Here is an 18,302-nt window from a genome sequence, read left to right as displayed (position 1 = left end):
AGTGCTCAGCCAAGTGGAGCATTTCGCTTAAAGTGTCCTCCCTGTCTGGTGGTCTCCACACGTCCTCCATTGGAAGCATCTGCCCGAATCGGAAAGAAAGAAGGTACCTCAGCTGAGTGTTCATATACTGTCGAACAGTTAAACCTTGCCATATCGTTCCAGTGACTCGCTCGCCCCCACACTTGCATACCTACCTGGTTCCAGTCTGAATGGGGTTCGTATGACCCCGACCCCCGCTTGAGTCCTGTGGAGAAGTACTTACCTAGTGACCTTCCTGGGCGGCGTGAGGATTTCCCCTGATCCCCCTTCAACGAGCCCCCGGCCCGCTACGATCGTTCCTCCCCTCCCGTCCCAGGGGGTCCAGAGACGCCCGAACTGCCCTGGCGGCAAGAAGAAGATTTTAATTAGGACTTATCCAATTTACCAATTTTAATATAATAAAATACTGTCATTATTTTATTCCCTTGTCTGTCTGGTCCTTGACACGTTCCTCGAGGTGGTTCCCGGTTTCCAGGGGTGGGTGCAGTCTGGCTTGGCCCGCCCTGACCTGTGACATGATTCACAACACTGCTGTGCCATAAACGAGATTTTGGATGACGACATTGGCATGGAGCAATCACTGAATAGATTTCCTTATTTTAAAATATTCTAAGATAAATTCACATTGAATTGTGAAAATTCCCCAAGAGGAGTTTACATTCAACACACATTTGACAATAAATAATTTTCAAGAGAATACATTATGATATACAAATAGGAAATTAAAGATAAACACGTTTCCACCATGTCTTAATTACAATTTTTAAACCGGTGTGCTGTTAACTGACATGCCAGTATTTAGCCTAGATTTTAATATAATGAGCCGGAAAAAAACGAACTGGGGGGAGAAAGAAGCGCTACTGCTTGCTGAATTAGTCGAACAGCGGAAACATGTTATAAAAGGCAAGTTCTACCAGAAAGATTCGGGAGACAAAATAACGTAACAATCATACATTTATTAACAGCCCAGCAAGCAGGTATTGTGATATAAAGTTCTTTGGCGTAGGTCCGTCCGTATAGCTCGCAATCCGAGGGTACAGAATCTGCATTTCCTGCCTGAAGACGTGGGCAGGGGCGCAGCCGACCCCCTGGGGGGTATGGCAAGGGTCCATCCTGGTAGTGGTGGTGAGGATGGAGGTGAATGTAGGCTTCAGCATCTGCAAACTCAGACATGTGTGTAAGTACTGATCTTTTATACTAAAAGAATTAGAACACGATTGGATAGATGAGAAGGTAATAAGCGACGTAACGGTTGAGTCTTCCAGGCAGAACTTAAGCTAAAGATTTCATTTCAGGCCAACATTAACCAGCGCTGACAAAGATGATGCCTGTTCTGTCCAAACGATACCGTTTGATTTACTGCTCGTCGTCAAACAGTTGTCCTCCAAGAACAAAATCATCAAAGCGAGTTTTAAAGTTGTCCATCAGTTTCTGTATGAAATCAGCATGGGATGTCATATCTTTCTTTCCCTGGGCTTGCTCCTAAAGTTTGGGGAAGTGGAAAATTTCACCTTGGAGATCAGTCTTGAAAATTTACAATTTCTCATGGAAAGCCCGGGACTTGGATTTCAATAATGACCCGATACCCCTCCAACGCAGCCTCAGGATAAGTTGGAACCTCAAGGCTGACTGCTTTCAAAACTTCTCAGGATCACAAACCCTTCACTCGAAGAGGCATCCTTTCTACTGTCAATAGTTTGTACGAGCCTCTCGGGTTTGTCTGCCCAATCACCATGCAAGGCAAAGCTCTAGTGAGAGAATTTTCAACAATACAACAGGATTGGGACACCATTCTTCCATTAGACAAAAGAGATCAATACAAAGCATGGACTTCATCTATAGCTGAGCTTGGTCAATTGCAGATACCACAGGCATGTATATGGAGCTCAGCGCAGAGAGCTGTGCATTTTCTCAGACTCTTCTACTTCATCTATTGCTGTGGTAGCATACCTACGAATAATGGACTGTGGACAGCATGTGGGATTTGTAATGGGAAAATCATTGAAAAGTTGGCCCCTTTTCCTGCTCACACTGTTCCGTGCCTGGAGCTATGGGCAGCGGTGCTTGCTGTTGAGTTAATGGAACTCATAAAATGAGAATGTGACACACAGCTCCACAACATCCATTTCTATACTGACAGTCATATAGTGCTTGGTTACATTCACAATGTAACACAAAGATTCTATGTATGTGGCTAATAGGGTCGCGCGCATAAGAAAAAACACGGAACCTAGTCAATGGCATTACGTCTGTTCTGAACAGAACCCAGCAGATCATGCCACCAGGTTTGTGGCAGCAGCCCACTTACCCCTTACCAACTAGTTCTCAGGTCCAGGGTTCCTTAAGAAATGTGGCCCTAAAGCATGTAGTGTAGAGGTTTCAGGACTCTGGTTTGATCTTCAGTCTTTCTGCTGTGTTTGTCTTGTGTCTTGATTTTCAGTTCACCTCACTCTACCATCACAGCTGAATCCCATTCTAATCAGTGCTCTCACTCTCATTACTCACACACCTGTTTCCCGTTTCTGCACTGATTTTCTCCACTACTTATGCTTCTCTCTTTCTTTGGTTCTCTGTCAGTGTGTCTTGGTTTCACCACTCTTCCCTTGCCCGAAAGTCTTGTTTTGGTTGCTTCTAAACCTTTAAAGCCTTGTCTGATTATTTAATCCTGTTTTGTTGTTTATTTGCCTAGTTCCTGTTCCCTATCTTGACTCAGCTTGTTCTCCCGGTTTTTGACCCCCTGCTTTCGTCCTGGATTATTGCCTTGGCTTCTTCCTTGAAACTGTTGGTCCGCTACTGGTTTTGACCCCAGCCTGTCCATTGGATTTCGACTCTGCCTCGCCCTCTTACTTGGTGGCTCGGCTACCAATTATTGTATGTTTTGTTTCAACCTTTTGGACAATAAATTCTATATTCAATTGATCTGCTCTTGGGTCCATGTTGTCTCTGCACCACCCTAACAAGAGGAGTCACATAGACTTGTCAAAGCTGAGGAGGATGTTGAAATTCGCCCTCAAGTGAACACACTGGGCAACTAACATTAGAGAGCAGTCACTAGGCTCAAGTAAGCTGGAGATCCTTAGTGAGGGCTGTCACTACCCTTACCCACATAGCAAAATCGTTCTCACAATCTCTACCTAACAATCTTTGCCATCAAAAAGTGGCATTAATGTACCAAAACCTCAGATGTGGAGATGTCACAAGCTAAGTCGACTATTATCAAAACTGTACAGCGAGAAGTGAACAGAGGAATTTGAGAGCCTGATCAAGTATGGCAATGTCTCTCATCGTAGCACACTCCAGAGATTTGACCCATTTGTGGATGAGAAAGGTCTATTAAGAGTTGGGGGTCGCATTCACTGTGTTGACATCTCAGATCCAGAGAAGCATCCTTTGATAATCCCACCCAACCATCATGTGGTTGATGATCTAATTCAGCATTACCACAATCAAGTGGATCACCAAGATACGGTAGTAAGTTAAACATTTCCTATTAAAAACAACTGTAATATTCTCTTGTTAGTTTAATTAAAAGCTGGTCGATTTTGGGGTGTTACGAGATCGATGTTTAAACAAAAAGCTGAAAGCTAGCGCGATTGGAGGCTAATATGCGAATGAAGCTCTGCATGCGATCTCGTTTTTCAAGCACGGCATTAACGTATATTGGTTGATTATTGAGTTATTTAAATGTGTAATTGGATGTTTGTGAATGTAAAAATTTTCATTATATTTTGTGAATCACTTTATAATTTTGTATCTTTTTTGTTTCTTTCAACTTTACGGTAAAGTATAAGCACAAAGAAGAAAGTGTGAGAGAGCTTTATTTATGTTAGCTGTCAAGTCTCGGTTTAGAACACCAAATTTACAGTGACCCAGGGGCAATGAGCAACATACTTAATATTCATAATATGTGACCTTTCCACAAGCCATAAATAACACATGAGTATCACTGTACCGATTAAAACTCATGTGAGCTTCAGACTGCCCTCAATCCAGAACCGTTTTTTCCACTCCAAGGTAAGTCTAAGACTTCTTAAAAAGGAATAAGCTAAGCTTAGAATAGGTCACTTCTTAAACACTTTCTCCTCTTTCTGACCCAGATCCTTGCTGCTAAAGAACTGGAAAATGAACTCAACGATCTGGATTGTGGATAGTTATGAAGAAGCTCTTGCTAAAAACATTGTGATTGTTAGTCTTGGTTTTATCATTAATTTCATCAACGGAATGTTAGTAGTGACCTTTTTTTCTAATTCAATGTTTTCAAGAGACTCCAGATACATTTTATACATTCACCTGGTAATCAATGACATGCTCATGATATGTGTATCAGTAACTTTATATGTGTTGACCTACGCTTCACTTGTAAATGCTTCATTGTGTTGCATATTGATTGCACTCGGTTCAACCACCTTCATGATCACTCCTTTGAATCTGGCTGGTATGGCCATAGAACGGTTCATTGCTATCTGTAAACCACTTCATCACTCTCAGATTTGCACTCCACAAAGAACCTACATCTTTATATGCTTGTTATGGGTTTTAGGAGCTATACCTTCTCTGGCAGATATCATTATTTTAATTTCAATCCAGCCCATATCTTTCTTCAGGTCTGTCCTACTTTGCTACCCATTCAATTTGTTCTCTTCCAAAGCCCACAAGGATCGCACCACTGCTTCACAAATCATCTATATGTCTTTGGTGTGGATAATTATCATTTACACTTATTGCAGAGTCCTGTTCACTGCCAGAAAGGCAGCTTCAAAGGGTTCAGCAAATAAGGCTCGGAGTACGATATTGTTGCATGGCGTCCAGTTACTTCTATGTATGCTTTCCTATTTCACCCCTGTTTTGGATATGATAGTCACTCCTTTATTTCCTTTTCACAGAACTAAGATCACTTTCTTTAATTATCTAATCACAAATATTATGCCAAGATTACTGAGTCCTTTGATTTATGGGGTGCGAGACCAAAAGTTTATGAAACAAATGAAGGAATACTTTGTATGCAGAGTTATTATTGTAAAAATTGTGCCATCAAAATTATGATTTTTATTTGGTAACCTTTTATTTAAAAAATAAAATAATTTTAAATTATGACATTTGTTTTATTTGAGATTTGAACATCTTCACAGTGGCCTAAAAATGTTTGACACACTTAAACTTGAAAGAGAATGAAAGCAACTGAATAAGATAAAATATCAAACCATGTGGTATATACAAATAAATGATAAACGAACTTTGCCCAGAACTTACTTCAATTTTCTGAGTCATTTTGCTCAATGTTTTTTAATTAGCTGGTGTTTTGGTGATTGTTAGTGGATATATGAAATCCCTTCTTCTGAAGTTCACACAGTAGTTAATCCCATTAACTATGGGAAGTATCCATTAAGAAATTAAAAATACAAACATTGTCTTTATATTGGACTGTACTGTTGTTTTATCATTTAAAATGTCTTCATATCCAAACTACAATATGGGAAAACTGGTTCTTAATGTTGATGATAGTACTGTATTATGACTATTACTTTTAATAAAATATTGGAGTGTAAATTCTGATCATTTGTGTTTTAAGTTTACAGTTGTATTGTACTATTTCATTTTGTGCTGAGGTTTACAATAATTGAACATATAGGCCTACACTTGGTTGAGATTTATCTGACAAAATTGTTTGGCAAAAAAGGGGTAGAGCTGCAGGTTTTATTTTACTATGCAAACAGTGCATAGGCTTATATAGGGTGAGTAAACAATGTAATGAGTAGCAGCTGAATGCAATCACACATGAGTCCAGGCAAAGGATTATGGGAAATACAGTTGAAGTTCTTGATTGAATGACAACGGTCCAGGGAGGAGTGCCGTCTAGTGGATATCAAGGGCTTATTCATTGCGTTCTTATCACAAATAAAACAACTGACTCCAAGCAAAACTATGCAATATGCTTACAAAATATTTAACAATGTTTTAATAATATTTAAATAAAGAATGAAGATGTCAATTTTCCTAGGCCAGACATAACTTCTGGCCACTATTGTGCTCCAATTGTTGAAAATAAAAATAAAAAATCCTCCTCCTGTCACATGCTTTTCGTGAGATCAGTCTGCATAAACAAACATGTACATTCCTACTTTGCAACCACTGAGAACACCCTAGAAACTCCATAGCAATGTGCTAAAACAGTTTGCATGTCAGATGCTTTTTTAAATGCTTGCTGTTATATTGCAATGATGTCATGGATGCAAATATTAGATGATCCTTGTGGGTAACAGGCTTAATATTCATGATCTCTGCCCTTTCCACAAACCATAAATAAAGTAGCACTCTACTAATTAAAACTCATGTGAGCTTCATACTTCCCACAGTCCAGAACCGGCTCTTTTCTTCTTCAGCTCAAGGTAAGTCTAAGCAGGTTAAGGTGTAATTTTTATTCCAATTTGGGGGGAATTGTTTATCAGATAAGCTACTGGATTTTTATTTATTTTTTATTTTTTATCATCTGCTTGGACTAGATACAATATGTGCCCTTTTTAACCACTCTGTTTTCTCTCACAGAAATGAACTCAACGATCTGGTTTGTGGATAGTTATGACGAAGCTCTTGCCAAAAACATTGTGGTTGTTAGTCTTGGTTTTATCATTAATTTCATCAACGGAATGTTAGTAGTGACCTTTTTTTCTAATCTAATGTTTTCAAGAGACTCCAGATACATTTTATACATTCACCTGGTAATCAATGACATGCTCATGATATGTGTATCAGTAACATTATATGTGTTGTCCTACGCTGTACCATTTGTTAATGTTTCGTGGTGTTGCATATTGATGGCTCTTGGTTCAACCACCTTCATGATCACTCCTTTGAATCTGGCTGGTATGGCCATAGAACGGTTCATTGCTATCTGTAAACCACTTCATCACTCTCAGATTTGCACTCCACAAAGAACCTACATCTTTATTTGCTTGCTATGGGTTTTAGGAGCTATACCTTCTCTGGCAGATATCATTATTTTATTTTCAATCCAGCCCATATCTTTCTTCAGGTCTGTTGTACTTTGCTACCCATTCAATTTGTTTACTTCCAAAGCCCACAAGGACAACACGACTGCTTCACAAATCATCTATATGTCTTTGGTGTGGATAATTCTCATATCTACTTATTGCAGAGTCCTGTTCACTGCCAGAAAGGCAGCTACAAAGGGTTCAGCAAATAAGGCTCAGAGTACGATATTGTTGCATGGCGTCCAGTTACTTCTGTGTATGCTTTCCTATGTCACCCCTTTTATGTACTTATTTATTACTCCTTTATTCCCTGTACACAGAACTAAGATCACTTTCTGTATTTATCTGCTCACAAATATTATGCCTAGATTACTGAGTCCACTGATTTATGGGGTCCGAGACCAGAAGTTTATGAAACAAATGAAGGAATACTTTACATGCAAAGTTATAATTGTAAAAGTTGTGCCATCAAAATTCTGATTGTATATCGGCTCTATGGGCATGGTCGATTAGTTAACTAAAAGAGACTGTTGCTGCTGCTATTGTCAACATTGGAAATAGTCATTAACATTTTTCTTGTTGCACATAGTATACAGTATGTTTTGAAGATGTATATCTGGAGTGGAAAACAAAATAATTTCATTTTAATTACAATTTACCCAAGACTTTGCGTTCGTTTATTCCGTGTCACTCGCGGGCTCAGAGACATGTCCATTCGGAAGACTGAGGGAGTATTTTGACTTAAAACGGAAAGGTTTTGTGTTGGCTAGTCAAACTGGCATATAACAATTAAGCTTGCTTATAGTTAAAGCTATCCAATATCATTATTGTTAAAATATTTACTTTGTAGGCCTATTGGTCCTGCACTGCCCATTGATTTAGTTGATTTTATTATATGTATATTTATGTTGATGAAATGAATGCTTAAGTAGAATGTACAATGATCATAATGCAAGACAAGCAAATGCAGCACATGTGGCATATTTTTTTATGATTCATAAATTAATTAGGCTATTTCGACCAGTCAGCTACAAAAAAATATATTTTAAACGTTATGTAAATTAGTCGTGGCCTACTACATGTCTTTTAAATAAGCTATGATATTTTGTTGAATGCAATTATGTACTTTTATGGCTTAAAAGTGCAAATGGTCCTACATTTTGAGGGCCCCAGTACATGTATTAAAAAATGATTTTTACTTACTCTGTCTCATGTTGCATGAAAAAATATGTTCCTCTTTAACAATCTGTTTATCCCCTGTTTATAATAGGCTAAATATGACCAGATAATTGAATTTAAAGCAGAGATCAAGAAAGTATTGTGCTAAATCTGTATGAATTATCCTACAGAAAGCATGTGTATATCTGTAAAATATTGGACGTTGTTTTATTGATCCAGGCCATAAAGTAGCCTAACTGCAGACTCAATATCACTGTTAGTGGCCTAATCTTGAGAAAGCGTCAAATGGTATAAAAAATATAATTATTAATATAAATGAATAAATATACCTTACTGTCCGACATATTAATAGAAATGTCTTTTTTTATCACAAACGATTGTGAATGGTCCATCAAGATAAGCACTGTTAAAAAAGTATCAGTTTTTACGTGACCGGAAACATTGGCACCGCTGTGATGATATTTTACACCTGATAAATGGCCCTTAGCCCTTAGCCATGTTTCTTGTTCAATAGTGCATATTCCAATATTATCTTAGCAGCGCCATCGTGTGGTTTTTCTGAGGTATATGTTATGTTGACCTCACCTGAGGAATCTCATCATCAAGTGCTTTCGAAGAGTTAATAAACTATTAATAATTCAATATTTAAAAATAAAAGGATTTAAAATGTAAAAGATTATTATTGTGTACATAAAGATATGGTGGAATCTGGCTTGTCCCGTAGATGGTCTGCTTGCACACTTTAACCTTGCGCACGAACAGATCCGTTTGCGCTCTGTACACGCGTTCAGTCTCCATAAGGACTGCAGAGCTCACATCATGGGTAGCAGCTACGTTAACCTTGTAGAACCACGCGAAGGTACACGGAGAAGACCAGGTAGCAGCTTCGCAGACATCCACCAAGGAAACTCCCCGTTAAGAGGCCCAAGACGAAGACACGGCCCTAGTGAAGTGACAAGTAACACCCACTGGTAAGGGTTGATGAGATTTATTATATGCCAACTTTATCACCTCGACAATCCAGCGTGATCCTGAGTGATTGAAAGGCGGCTGAAAAGCAGCCAGATGTATAGACTGATTCACAAATTGCAGTAACAAAACTTTCGGGAGAAAGGCTGGATTAGGCTGAAGAATGACCCCAGAATCCTCTGGTAACCAGCGTAAACACAATTCACTCACTGACAAGGCATGAAGTTCACCAACACGTTTAGTGGAAAAAACGGCCAACAAAAAAGACACTTTTAAGGATAACCACTTATCTGCAACAGCCAACGGCGTGGTATATAAAGGAACTCTAGAACAAGCGGAAATGTCCCACACAAGAAAAGGAGTAGAACGAACAGACTTGAAACACCTCGCTCCCTTCAGAAAACTACAAACAAGGTTATGAGACTCCAGGGAAGCACCAGCCACCGGGTCGTGATAAGCAGATATGGCAGGAACATAAACTTTTAAAGTGGATTGCCGATTGAGTTCACTACTGCTGGTTCACAATCCATTAACTGTGATCTGGACCCAAGGGCCAAACCCAGAACTGAAGATGAGTTGGATCCGGGTGCCAAACACGGCCATGCATCTGAGAAAGAAGGTCCCGTCTGATGGGAAGCTGCCATGGTTCGCCTTTTAACTGACTCAGAAGGAGAGGAAACCATAGCCTAGCTGGCCATCGAGGTGCCACTAAAAGCACCCTGTGCTTGTATAGGAATATACGGTGTAATGTTTCCCACAGAAGTGGAAATGGAGGGAACACATACAACAAGCAACTCGGCCACTCGTGGGCTAATGCATCCTGTCACAATGGACTGGACGTCTCTGCTCTCGCGAACCACCAGCGGCAATGAGTGGTAATTTCCGATGCAAACAGGTCAACCTCTGCCTTGCTAAACCGTTGCCAAATCAACTGTACTACATCCGGGTGAAGTCTCCATTCCGCCTGGAGCAGCAGATCCCTGGACAGCGCGTCCGCCACTTGATTGTCCAATCACGGGAGATGAACTGCCCTTTATGAAGCCAGTCGGCCCTGAGACCATGTGAGGATCTTGCGAGTTAGCTGTAAAGACGCAAGCCGCCCTGATGATTCAAATGAAAGACTGTTGACGTGTTGTCGGACCGGACAAGCACATGACGACCCATCAGGTTTGGTAAAAAGTGTTGTAGAGCTAAGTACACTGCCTTCAACTCCAGGACGTTGATATGTTCTAAGGCCTCCCTGGGTGACCAGTGAACACCAATTCCCCTCTGGTTCCACGTTGCCCCCCATCCTTTTAGTGAAGCATCAGTCGTGATCACTTCCCGACAAGAGAACACCACCCCTAGTGGCACTCCGGCTCTCAGAAATGTTACGCTTTTCCAGGGGGCCACACTCATGCATCTTGTAAAAACACGAGGAGCCAGAGATAGACTGAATGGTAGGAATCTGAACTGCTTGATTATGAAAGCTGAATCTTTGGAACTTCGTGTGGTGGGGAGCAATGGGAACATCTCCTTTCATCACAGATCGAAGAACGTCGACTGTGTGTAACATTCAGAAAGGATGAGACTTTTAGGCGTCTCAGGTCCAGAACTGGACAAAAACTGCCATCTTTCATTGGAACAAGGAAGTATGTGGAGAAAAACCCATCCCTCTGACTGAGGAGAATAACTTTTTCTATGGCTCCTTTCAGTAACAGTGAAAGCATTTCTAAGGAAAGGGCCATTAAACTGGTTACATTTTTGACAACTGTCGGAAGGATTCCTGAAAAATTGGGAGGCAGGCGTCTGAATTGCAGAGTGCATCCCCTGCTCACAGTCGCCAGAACCCAGGGGTCGGACACTGAATTTTTCAGGGCATCCTTCAGATGTTGAGCGCCTAAACTTGATGGGCATCGATCATGTCCGTCGTCGGGAAGAAGCGTATTCGGAAACAATACGCAACTTAAAACGGAGATGAGAGAGCTATGATCCATGACTCCGTCAATAACACATCCTCGGTTAGCACCGTAGGCACTTAAAACTGTAATAACAACACCCACTCACATCTTGGAGGGCGAATCCTCGCAACTCAGGTAATTAGAATTAGAATAAATCTTTATTGTCCACCGGGGTGGAAATTTTTCTTTGGCTCACCAAACATACAAGACAGATACAGACAACGTCTCAAATATAGTAAAGGAAATATACAAATAAAAGCCTGTCACTGCTTTTTCATGAGATCAGTCTGCATAAACAAACATGTACATTCCTGCTTTGAAACCTCTGAGAACACCCTGGAAACTCCATAGCAATGTGCTAAAACAGTTTGCATGTCAGATGCGTTTTCAAATGCTTGCTGTTATTCTACAATGATGTCATGAATGCAAATATTAGATGATCCTTGTGGGTAACATGCTTAATATTCATGATCTCTGCCCTTTCCACAAACCATAAATAACAAAGTAGCACTCTACTAATTAAAACTCATGCGAGCTTCATACTTCCCACAGTCCAGAACCATTTTTTCAGCTCAAGGTAAGTCTAAGCAGGTTTAGGTGTAATTTGAATTAAAATTTAGGGGGGAATATTGTTTATGAGATAAGCTCCTGGAAAATGTTAACCTCAGTTATCATTAGTCATGTTTATCATCTGCTTGGACTAGATACAATATGTGCCCTTTTTCACTGTACTGTTTTCTCTCACAGAAATGAACTCAACGATCTGGTTTGTGGATAGTTATGACGAAGCTCTCGCCAAAAACATTGTGGTTGTTAGTCTTGGTTTGATCGTTAATTTCATCAACGGAATGTTAATAGTGACCTTTTTTTCTAATCCAATGTTTACAAGAGACTCCAGATACATTTTATACATTCACCTGGTAATCAATGACATGCTCATGATATGTTTATCAGTAACTTTATATGTGTTGACCTACGCTGTACCATTTGTTAATGTTTCGTGGTGTTGCATATTGATTGCACTCGGTTCAACCACCTTCATGATCACTCCTTTGAATCTGGCTGGTATGGCCATAGAACGGTTCATTGCTATCTGTAAACCACTTCATCACTCTCAGATTTGCACTCCACAAAGAACCTACATCTTTATATGCTTGTTATGGGTTTTAGGAGCTATACCTTCTCTGGCAGATATCATTATTTTATTTTCAATTCAGCCCATATCTTTCTTCAGGTCTGTTGTACTTTGCTACCCATTCAATTTGTTTACTTCCAAAGCCCACAAGGACAACACGACTGCTTCACAAATCATCTATATGTCTTTGGTGTGGATAATTCTCATATCTACTTATTGCAGAGTCCTGTTCACTGCCAGAAAGGCAGCTACAAAGGGTTCAGAAAATAAGGCTCAGAGTACGATATTGTTGCATGGCGTCCAGCTACTTTTTTGTATGCTTTCCTATGTCACCCCTTTTATGTACTTATTTATTAATGCTTTATTCCCTGTACACAGAACTAAGATCACTTTCTGTGTTTATCTGCTCACAAATATTATGCCTAGATTACTGAGTCCACTGATTTATGGGGTCCGAGACCAGAAGTTTATGAAACAAATGAAGGAATACTTTACATGCAAAGTTATAATTGTAAAAGTTGTGCCATCGAAATGATGATTATATCGGCTCTATGGGCATGGTCGATTAGTTAACTAAAAGAGACTGTTGCTGCTGACATCGACATTGGAAATAGTCATTTACATTTTTCTTGTTGCACATATATGTTTTGAAGAGTGTATATCTGGAGCGGAAAACAAAATAATTTTACTTTACCTCAGACTTCGTTTCCGTGTCACTCGTGGGCTCAGAAATGTTAATTCGGAAGACAGAGGGAGTATTTAGACTTAAAACGGAAAAGTTTTGTGTAGGCTAGTCAAACTGGCATATAACCATTAAGCTTGCTTACAGGTGAAACTGGAAAAATTTGAATATCGGGCAAAAGTTCATTTATTTCAGTAATTCAACTTAAAAGTCAAAATGAATATATTATATAGACTCATTACATGCAAAGTGAGATATTTCAAGCCTTTATTTGTTATAATTTTGATGATTATGGCTTACAGCTTATGCAAACCCCAAATTCAAAATCTCAGAAAATTCGAATATTACATGAAATCAATAAAAATAAGGATTTAAAATTCAGAAATGTCAGCCCTCTGAAAAGTATAATCATGCATATGTACTCAGTACTTGGTTTGGGCCCCTTTTGCATGAATTACTGCCTCAATGCATGGCATGGATGCTATCAGCCTGTGGCACTGCGGAGGTGTTATGGAAGACCAGGATGCTTCAATAGCGGCCTTCAGCTCTTCTGCATTGTTCGGTCTCATGTTCGGGTTCAGGTCAGGCGAGTTTGCTGGCCAATCAAGCACAGTAATCCCATGGTCATTGAACCAGGTTTTTGGTTCTTTTGGCAGTGTGGACAGGTGCCAAGTCCTGCTGGAAAATGAAGTCAGCATCTCCATAAAGCTTGTCTGCTGAAGGATGCATGAAGTGCTCTAAAATGTCCTGGTAGACGGCTGCGTTGACTCTGGACTTAATAAAGCATTTTGGGCCCCAGATATGTATTCAAAAATGTTTACTTACTCTGTCTCATGTTGCATGAAACAACATGCTCCTCTTTAACAATCTGTTTATCCCCTGTTTATTATACGTTACCAGGTCAATTAATTTAAAGCAGAGATCAAGAAAGTATTGTTTTAAATCTGTATTAATTATACTACACAAAGCATGCCTGTATAAATTAAATTGATGTGTATATCTGTAAAATAGGCCTATTGGACGTTGTTTTATTGAGCCAGGCCATAGCCTAACTGCAGACTCCATATCACTGCTAGAGGCCTAATCTTGAGAACGCTTCAAATGTTATAAAAACACATAATTATTCATATAAATCAATAAATATACATAACTGCCCGACATACTAATTATTATTAATTTTTTTTAATCACAAACGATTGTGTATTGGTCCATCAGTAAGCGCTGACTAAAACTGAAAAAAGTATTAGTTATCACGTGACAGGAAATGTCGTCGCACCGCTTTGGATGATATCAGAGCCCGTTTACACCTGATAAATGGTAGAGAGTGAAACTTTATCTACGAAAATTCTGAGTATTATTTAGAATGAAATAAATGACAGGTCGCTTAGCCAGCCCGTTTCTTGTGCATTTTTCAATTGCACAAGAATTTGTGCAATTCTAGCCACATTCTCACATATTGAGTTATTTCAATGGATTAGTAGCGCCGTCGTGTGGTTATTCTGAGGTATAAGTTATGTTGACCTTACCTGAGGAATCTCATCATAGTGACAGGAGCTTTCGAAGATAGCCTACAATAAACACTTAATAATTATCTTTTTAATAACTAATATGGCTGAATGTGCGCGACAGGCCATGTTACACAATGTCAGGAACACAACAAAAACAGAAACGAAAGTGAAACCCACTCCTATGAATCATAATACTTTCTGTTTTGACAGAGGAAGCAAACGCCAAACTCCGCTGAAAGGTAAATTATTGTAAATATTCATTTTCTCGTTGATAATAGCTCGTTATAGAAGTATACAGCTGTCATATTTAGTAGTTTGTCACTGGTAACATTGCTGTAATTCATCCTTGAAAATAGTAGCCTGCCCTACCACTGATAATGATTTGTCATTCTTACAGAAAAATGGCTCAGGGTGATATTGACGAGGGATTATATTCTCGACAGCTGTAAGTGTATTGTAAAATATTCTAACATGACACGTAAACTAACTTTCCTTATTTGCATCTTGGTTTCCCTATAGCCTATTGATTTTATTGAAAGTGTGTATTTTTACTTGAGTTATCACTGAAATACTAAATTAAGGGTTCTTGAAACTGAATGCTTGTAATATATTTCCAGTGAAAAAAAATGTGCATTGTAGCTACTTCTTAACATTTCATTTAAACATTAAAGATTTATATTTTTGCAGATCCCTCAGATTATAAAAAAAAAAGTTCAGAAATGTATTTAATGCAATGGACACCTGACATTAGTTGTTTAGTTTGTTGTATCAGCTGTAATGTTGTCTAAATCGTCTTTTTGAGGTCAGGTTACTTATTAGTTTGAGGAATTCCAGTTATGTATTTTCTGTTGCTTTATGAAAAGTTACGCCCATCCCAACTAGACTCTTCCTGGTATTATTCACAGGGGGAAATAACTAAATAAATTAAAAAAACGAAGCAAACGTAACTGGGTTTGCTTTTTTGTATAGTTGAAATTATTTGAACACTATGTAGTTTATATTAATTGGATTTGTGTATAATAATAAAAAACATAAGGAAAAGGATGCCTGTGTTTAAGAGCATTTTCCCCATATTTTTTATTTTATTTTTGTACTTGCATGTACTGTATAGATATATATATATAAAAGAGACCTGCTTTTATTGGTCTCTTACTTGTATAAGCAGCTATGTCTTGTTAATAAAAAAAAGAAAAATCTTCCCCCAATTCTCAGTTGCTTACTTTTATGTGAAAATATCCCAAATATTATTTAAATGTGTAAAATATGCATTGTGGCAGTATTTGTTATATTTAATTTACGCTTATTTTAATTTAGATTAAAACCCCTATAAACATTATATTTACTCAGTTGCACAAAATACGTTTATTTTAAATGTCAACCGTCAAATGTTTTAAATAATAAATCAGCATGTAAGGAAATTTCACTTTATGCACGGGGCATTTTTTCATCTCACAACAGGTATGTGATTGACCATGATGCAATGCGTCGCATGGGAAAGGCTGATGTCCTCATTGCTGGAATGCGAGGTCTTGGCGTGGAAATTGCCAAGAATGTGATTCTGGCTGGAGTTCGATCAGTCACCGTTCAGGATGAGGGTGTGGTGGAGTGGAGAGATCTGTCTTCTCAGGTAATGACCTTTCAATGCAATTAAATAAAAAGTTAAACCAAAAACTAAGTAGATTCCTTTACAAACCATCAAATAAGATGCTGAAAAGATGCTCAGAGCTGCTGTTTTCTATGCAATGAAAATGAACGGTGATGTGTGCATTCAGGCATGACCCCTTAAGAACCATTGTGCCAAATGTAATGTAAACACACATTATTGTTTTTTGTGTGTCATGTGACCAATCACCATGTGATGCATTTGCAATTAAATGCAACTGCAAATGAGATTTGAGAGCTTAAGTGCAGGGGTTGATTCATTTTTATTTCCTACAAAAGAGCCACTCCCCTTTTGTGTTCCATGGAAAAAAGCTAATCATATTTGCAAAAATGCCATCCATCCATCCATCTTCTTCCGCTTATCCGGGGCCGGGTTGCGGGGGCAGCAGTCTAAGCAGAGACGTCCAAACGTCCCTCACCCTAGACACTTCCTCCAGCTCTTCCGGGGAAATACTGAGGTGTTCCCAGGCCAGCCGGGAGACATAAACCCTCCAGCGTTCCCCGGGGTCTCCTCTCGATGACGAGGAGCAGCGGCACTACTCCGATTTCCTCACCCTATCTCCAAGGAAGCGCCTAACCACCCTGCGGAGAAAGCTAATTTCTGCCGCCTGTATCAGGGATCTTGTCCTTTGGGTCATGACCCGCAGCTCATGACCATAGGTGAGAGTAGGAACGTAGATCGACCGGTAAATTGAGAGCTTCGCCTTGCAGCTCAGCTCCTTCTTCACCACGACAGAGCGGTACATCGACCGCATTACTGTAGAAGCTGCACCGATTCGTCTGGAACGGGAAATTTGCATATGTAAATGGTTAATTTAGTTGTTCTTGTGGGACTTTTACAAAGGATAATTTATATAATCTCTTTTGTCTGCAGTTTTACCTAAAAGATGCTGATCTGGGTCAGAACAGGGCCTTGTGTTCTGAGAAGCAGCTCTCTAGTCTGAACGTCTACGTTCGAGTGTCTACCTGGACTCACAAACTCAACGAGGACTTCCTCCACAAGTTCCAGGTGAGTTATGATCCAGCCTCATATGTCCATGCAATAATAATAATAATAATAATTGACTTTGAATTTATTTCTCATTTTGTCTTATTTTATGTGTTTATTACAATAGGTAGTGGTGCTCACAAATTCACCTTTAGAAGAGCAGCTACGTGTGGGAGCGTTTTGTCACTCAAACAATATAAAGTTTATTGTGGCTGACACCAGAGGGCTTTGTGGGTAGGCTGCTTCCTGTGAAACAATAAAATATGTGAAAATGGTTAAAATAGTGCTAAATCATATTCTGATTTCTGTGCTTGGTTTGCAGACAGTTGTTCTGTGACTTTGGCGAATCGTTTGAGGTCAGAGACACAAATGGAGAAACTCCAGTCTCAGCCATGATTGCTCATATCAGCAAGGTGACACGTGACTAAAATCGCATTTTCACTTTCAGTTTAGTCCTCTTAAAGGGATCCTCACCCTCACGTTCCTAATCTATAATACTTTCATCTTCGAAATACAAATGAAGTAATCTTTAATGAAATCTGAGAGATTCCTGTGAAAGCACAATTTAACAGAAGGGACAGAAATTTAATTAAAAATATCTTCATGTGTTTCAAAGATGAACAAAGTCTTATGGATTTGTAGGACATGACAGTGAGAAATTGATGGCAGAATTTCATTTTTTCATTTTCAAAACAAGTTGCCTAAAATGTAATATTTGATTTATTTATTATTATTACAATTGACCTGTCAATAATTCTTTCTTTTTTTTCTTCCTCTTTAATATCCTTTAATTAATTTGAGCTGAAAATATTACATTTTCCATCATAGGAGAATCCAGGCATAGTGACATGCACAGATGAAGAGAGTCATGAGTTCACCGATGGCATGTTTGTGACCTTTTCTGAGGTTCAAGGCATGACTGAACTCAACAGTTATATTAGTCCCATTGAAATCAAAGTGAGGGGTAGGTGTTATGTGAAATATGGAAAATGTCTAGAGCTGAGAATGGGAATGGTGGATAGCATGCAGTTCATTTAATAACAAAGATGTATGTCAATGTTTTTAGACAGCTACTCCTTCACTATTTGTGACACTTCAAACTTTTCCGAGTATGTGAAGGGTGGAGTTGCAACTGAAGTCAAACAGCCTGAAACCCTCACATTTGTAAGTGTCACCCACTATTGATTTATTCCATATTTAAGATTCTGTTG

General features: G+C 39.0%; 4 protein-coding genes across 6 annotated transcripts in view; all 4 read left to right on the top strand.

Moving 5' to 3' along the window:
* Positions 1-4,161: 4,161 nt before the first annotated feature.
* LOC307006961 (odorant receptor 131-2-like) lies at positions 4,162-5,082 on the top strand (the record flags this gene model as incomplete). Its single annotated transcript, XM_079628513.1, has 1 exon — positions 4,162-5,082. One exon carries the CDS (start codon positions 4,162-4,164, stop codon positions 5,080-5,082), a length of 921 nt encoding a protein of 306 aa, XP_079484639.1.
* Positions 5,083-6,572: 1,490 nt separating this feature from the next.
* On the top strand, positions 6,573-7,508 carry LOC307006982 (odorant receptor 131-2-like; the record flags this gene model as incomplete). The annotated part of the gene is made up of 1 exon (XM_079628532.1): positions 6,573-7,508. Exon 1 carries the CDS (start codon positions 6,585-6,587, stop codon positions 7,506-7,508), a length of 924 nt encoding a protein of 307 aa, XP_079484658.1. The 5' UTR covers positions 6,573-6,584.
* A 4,345-nt stretch (positions 7,509-11,853) lies between these two features.
* LOC307007221 (odorant receptor 131-2-like) lies at positions 11,854-12,786 on the top strand (the record flags this gene model as incomplete). The annotated part of the gene is made up of 1 exon (XM_079628984.1): positions 11,854-12,786. Exon 1 carries the CDS (start codon positions 11,866-11,868, stop codon positions 12,784-12,786), a length of 921 nt encoding a protein of 306 aa, XP_079485110.1. The 5' UTR covers positions 11,854-11,865.
* Positions 12,787-14,575: 1,789 nt separating this feature from the next.
* The window catches only part of uba7 (ubiquitin-like modifier activating enzyme 7), a 34,468-nt gene continuing 30,741 nt past the window's right edge, over positions 14,576-18,302 (top strand). For 2 of the 3 annotated variants that reach the window (XM_079627674.1, XM_079627676.1), the window contains exons 1-8: positions 14,576-14,680; positions 14,839-14,886; positions 15,900-16,068; positions 16,978-17,112; positions 17,219-17,325; positions 17,414-17,504; positions 17,920-18,055; positions 18,158-18,255. In XM_079627674.1, the coding sequence (XP_079483800.1) occupies positions 14,843-14,886; positions 15,900-16,068; positions 16,978-17,112; positions 17,219-17,325; positions 17,414-17,504; positions 17,920-18,055; positions 18,158-18,255 (780 nt within the window). In that variant the 5' untranslated portion in view covers positions 14,576-14,680; positions 14,839-14,842. The remainder of the gene's footprint in view (positions 14,681-14,838; positions 14,887-15,899; positions 16,069-16,977; positions 17,113-17,218; positions 17,326-17,413; positions 17,505-17,919; positions 18,056-18,157; positions 18,256-18,302) is intronic. The other variant, XM_079627675.1, reaches the window with a different exon arrangement.

This window comes from Phoxinus phoxinus, assembly GCF_949152265.1.
Source record: "Phoxinus phoxinus genome assembly, chromosome: 11".
Taxonomy (NCBI): domain Eukaryota; kingdom Metazoa; phylum Chordata; class Actinopteri; order Cypriniformes; family Leuciscidae; genus Phoxinus; species Phoxinus phoxinus.
The sequence above is the reverse complement of the archived record's forward strand: the minus strand, read 5'-3'. Positions and strand labels throughout refer to the sequence as shown.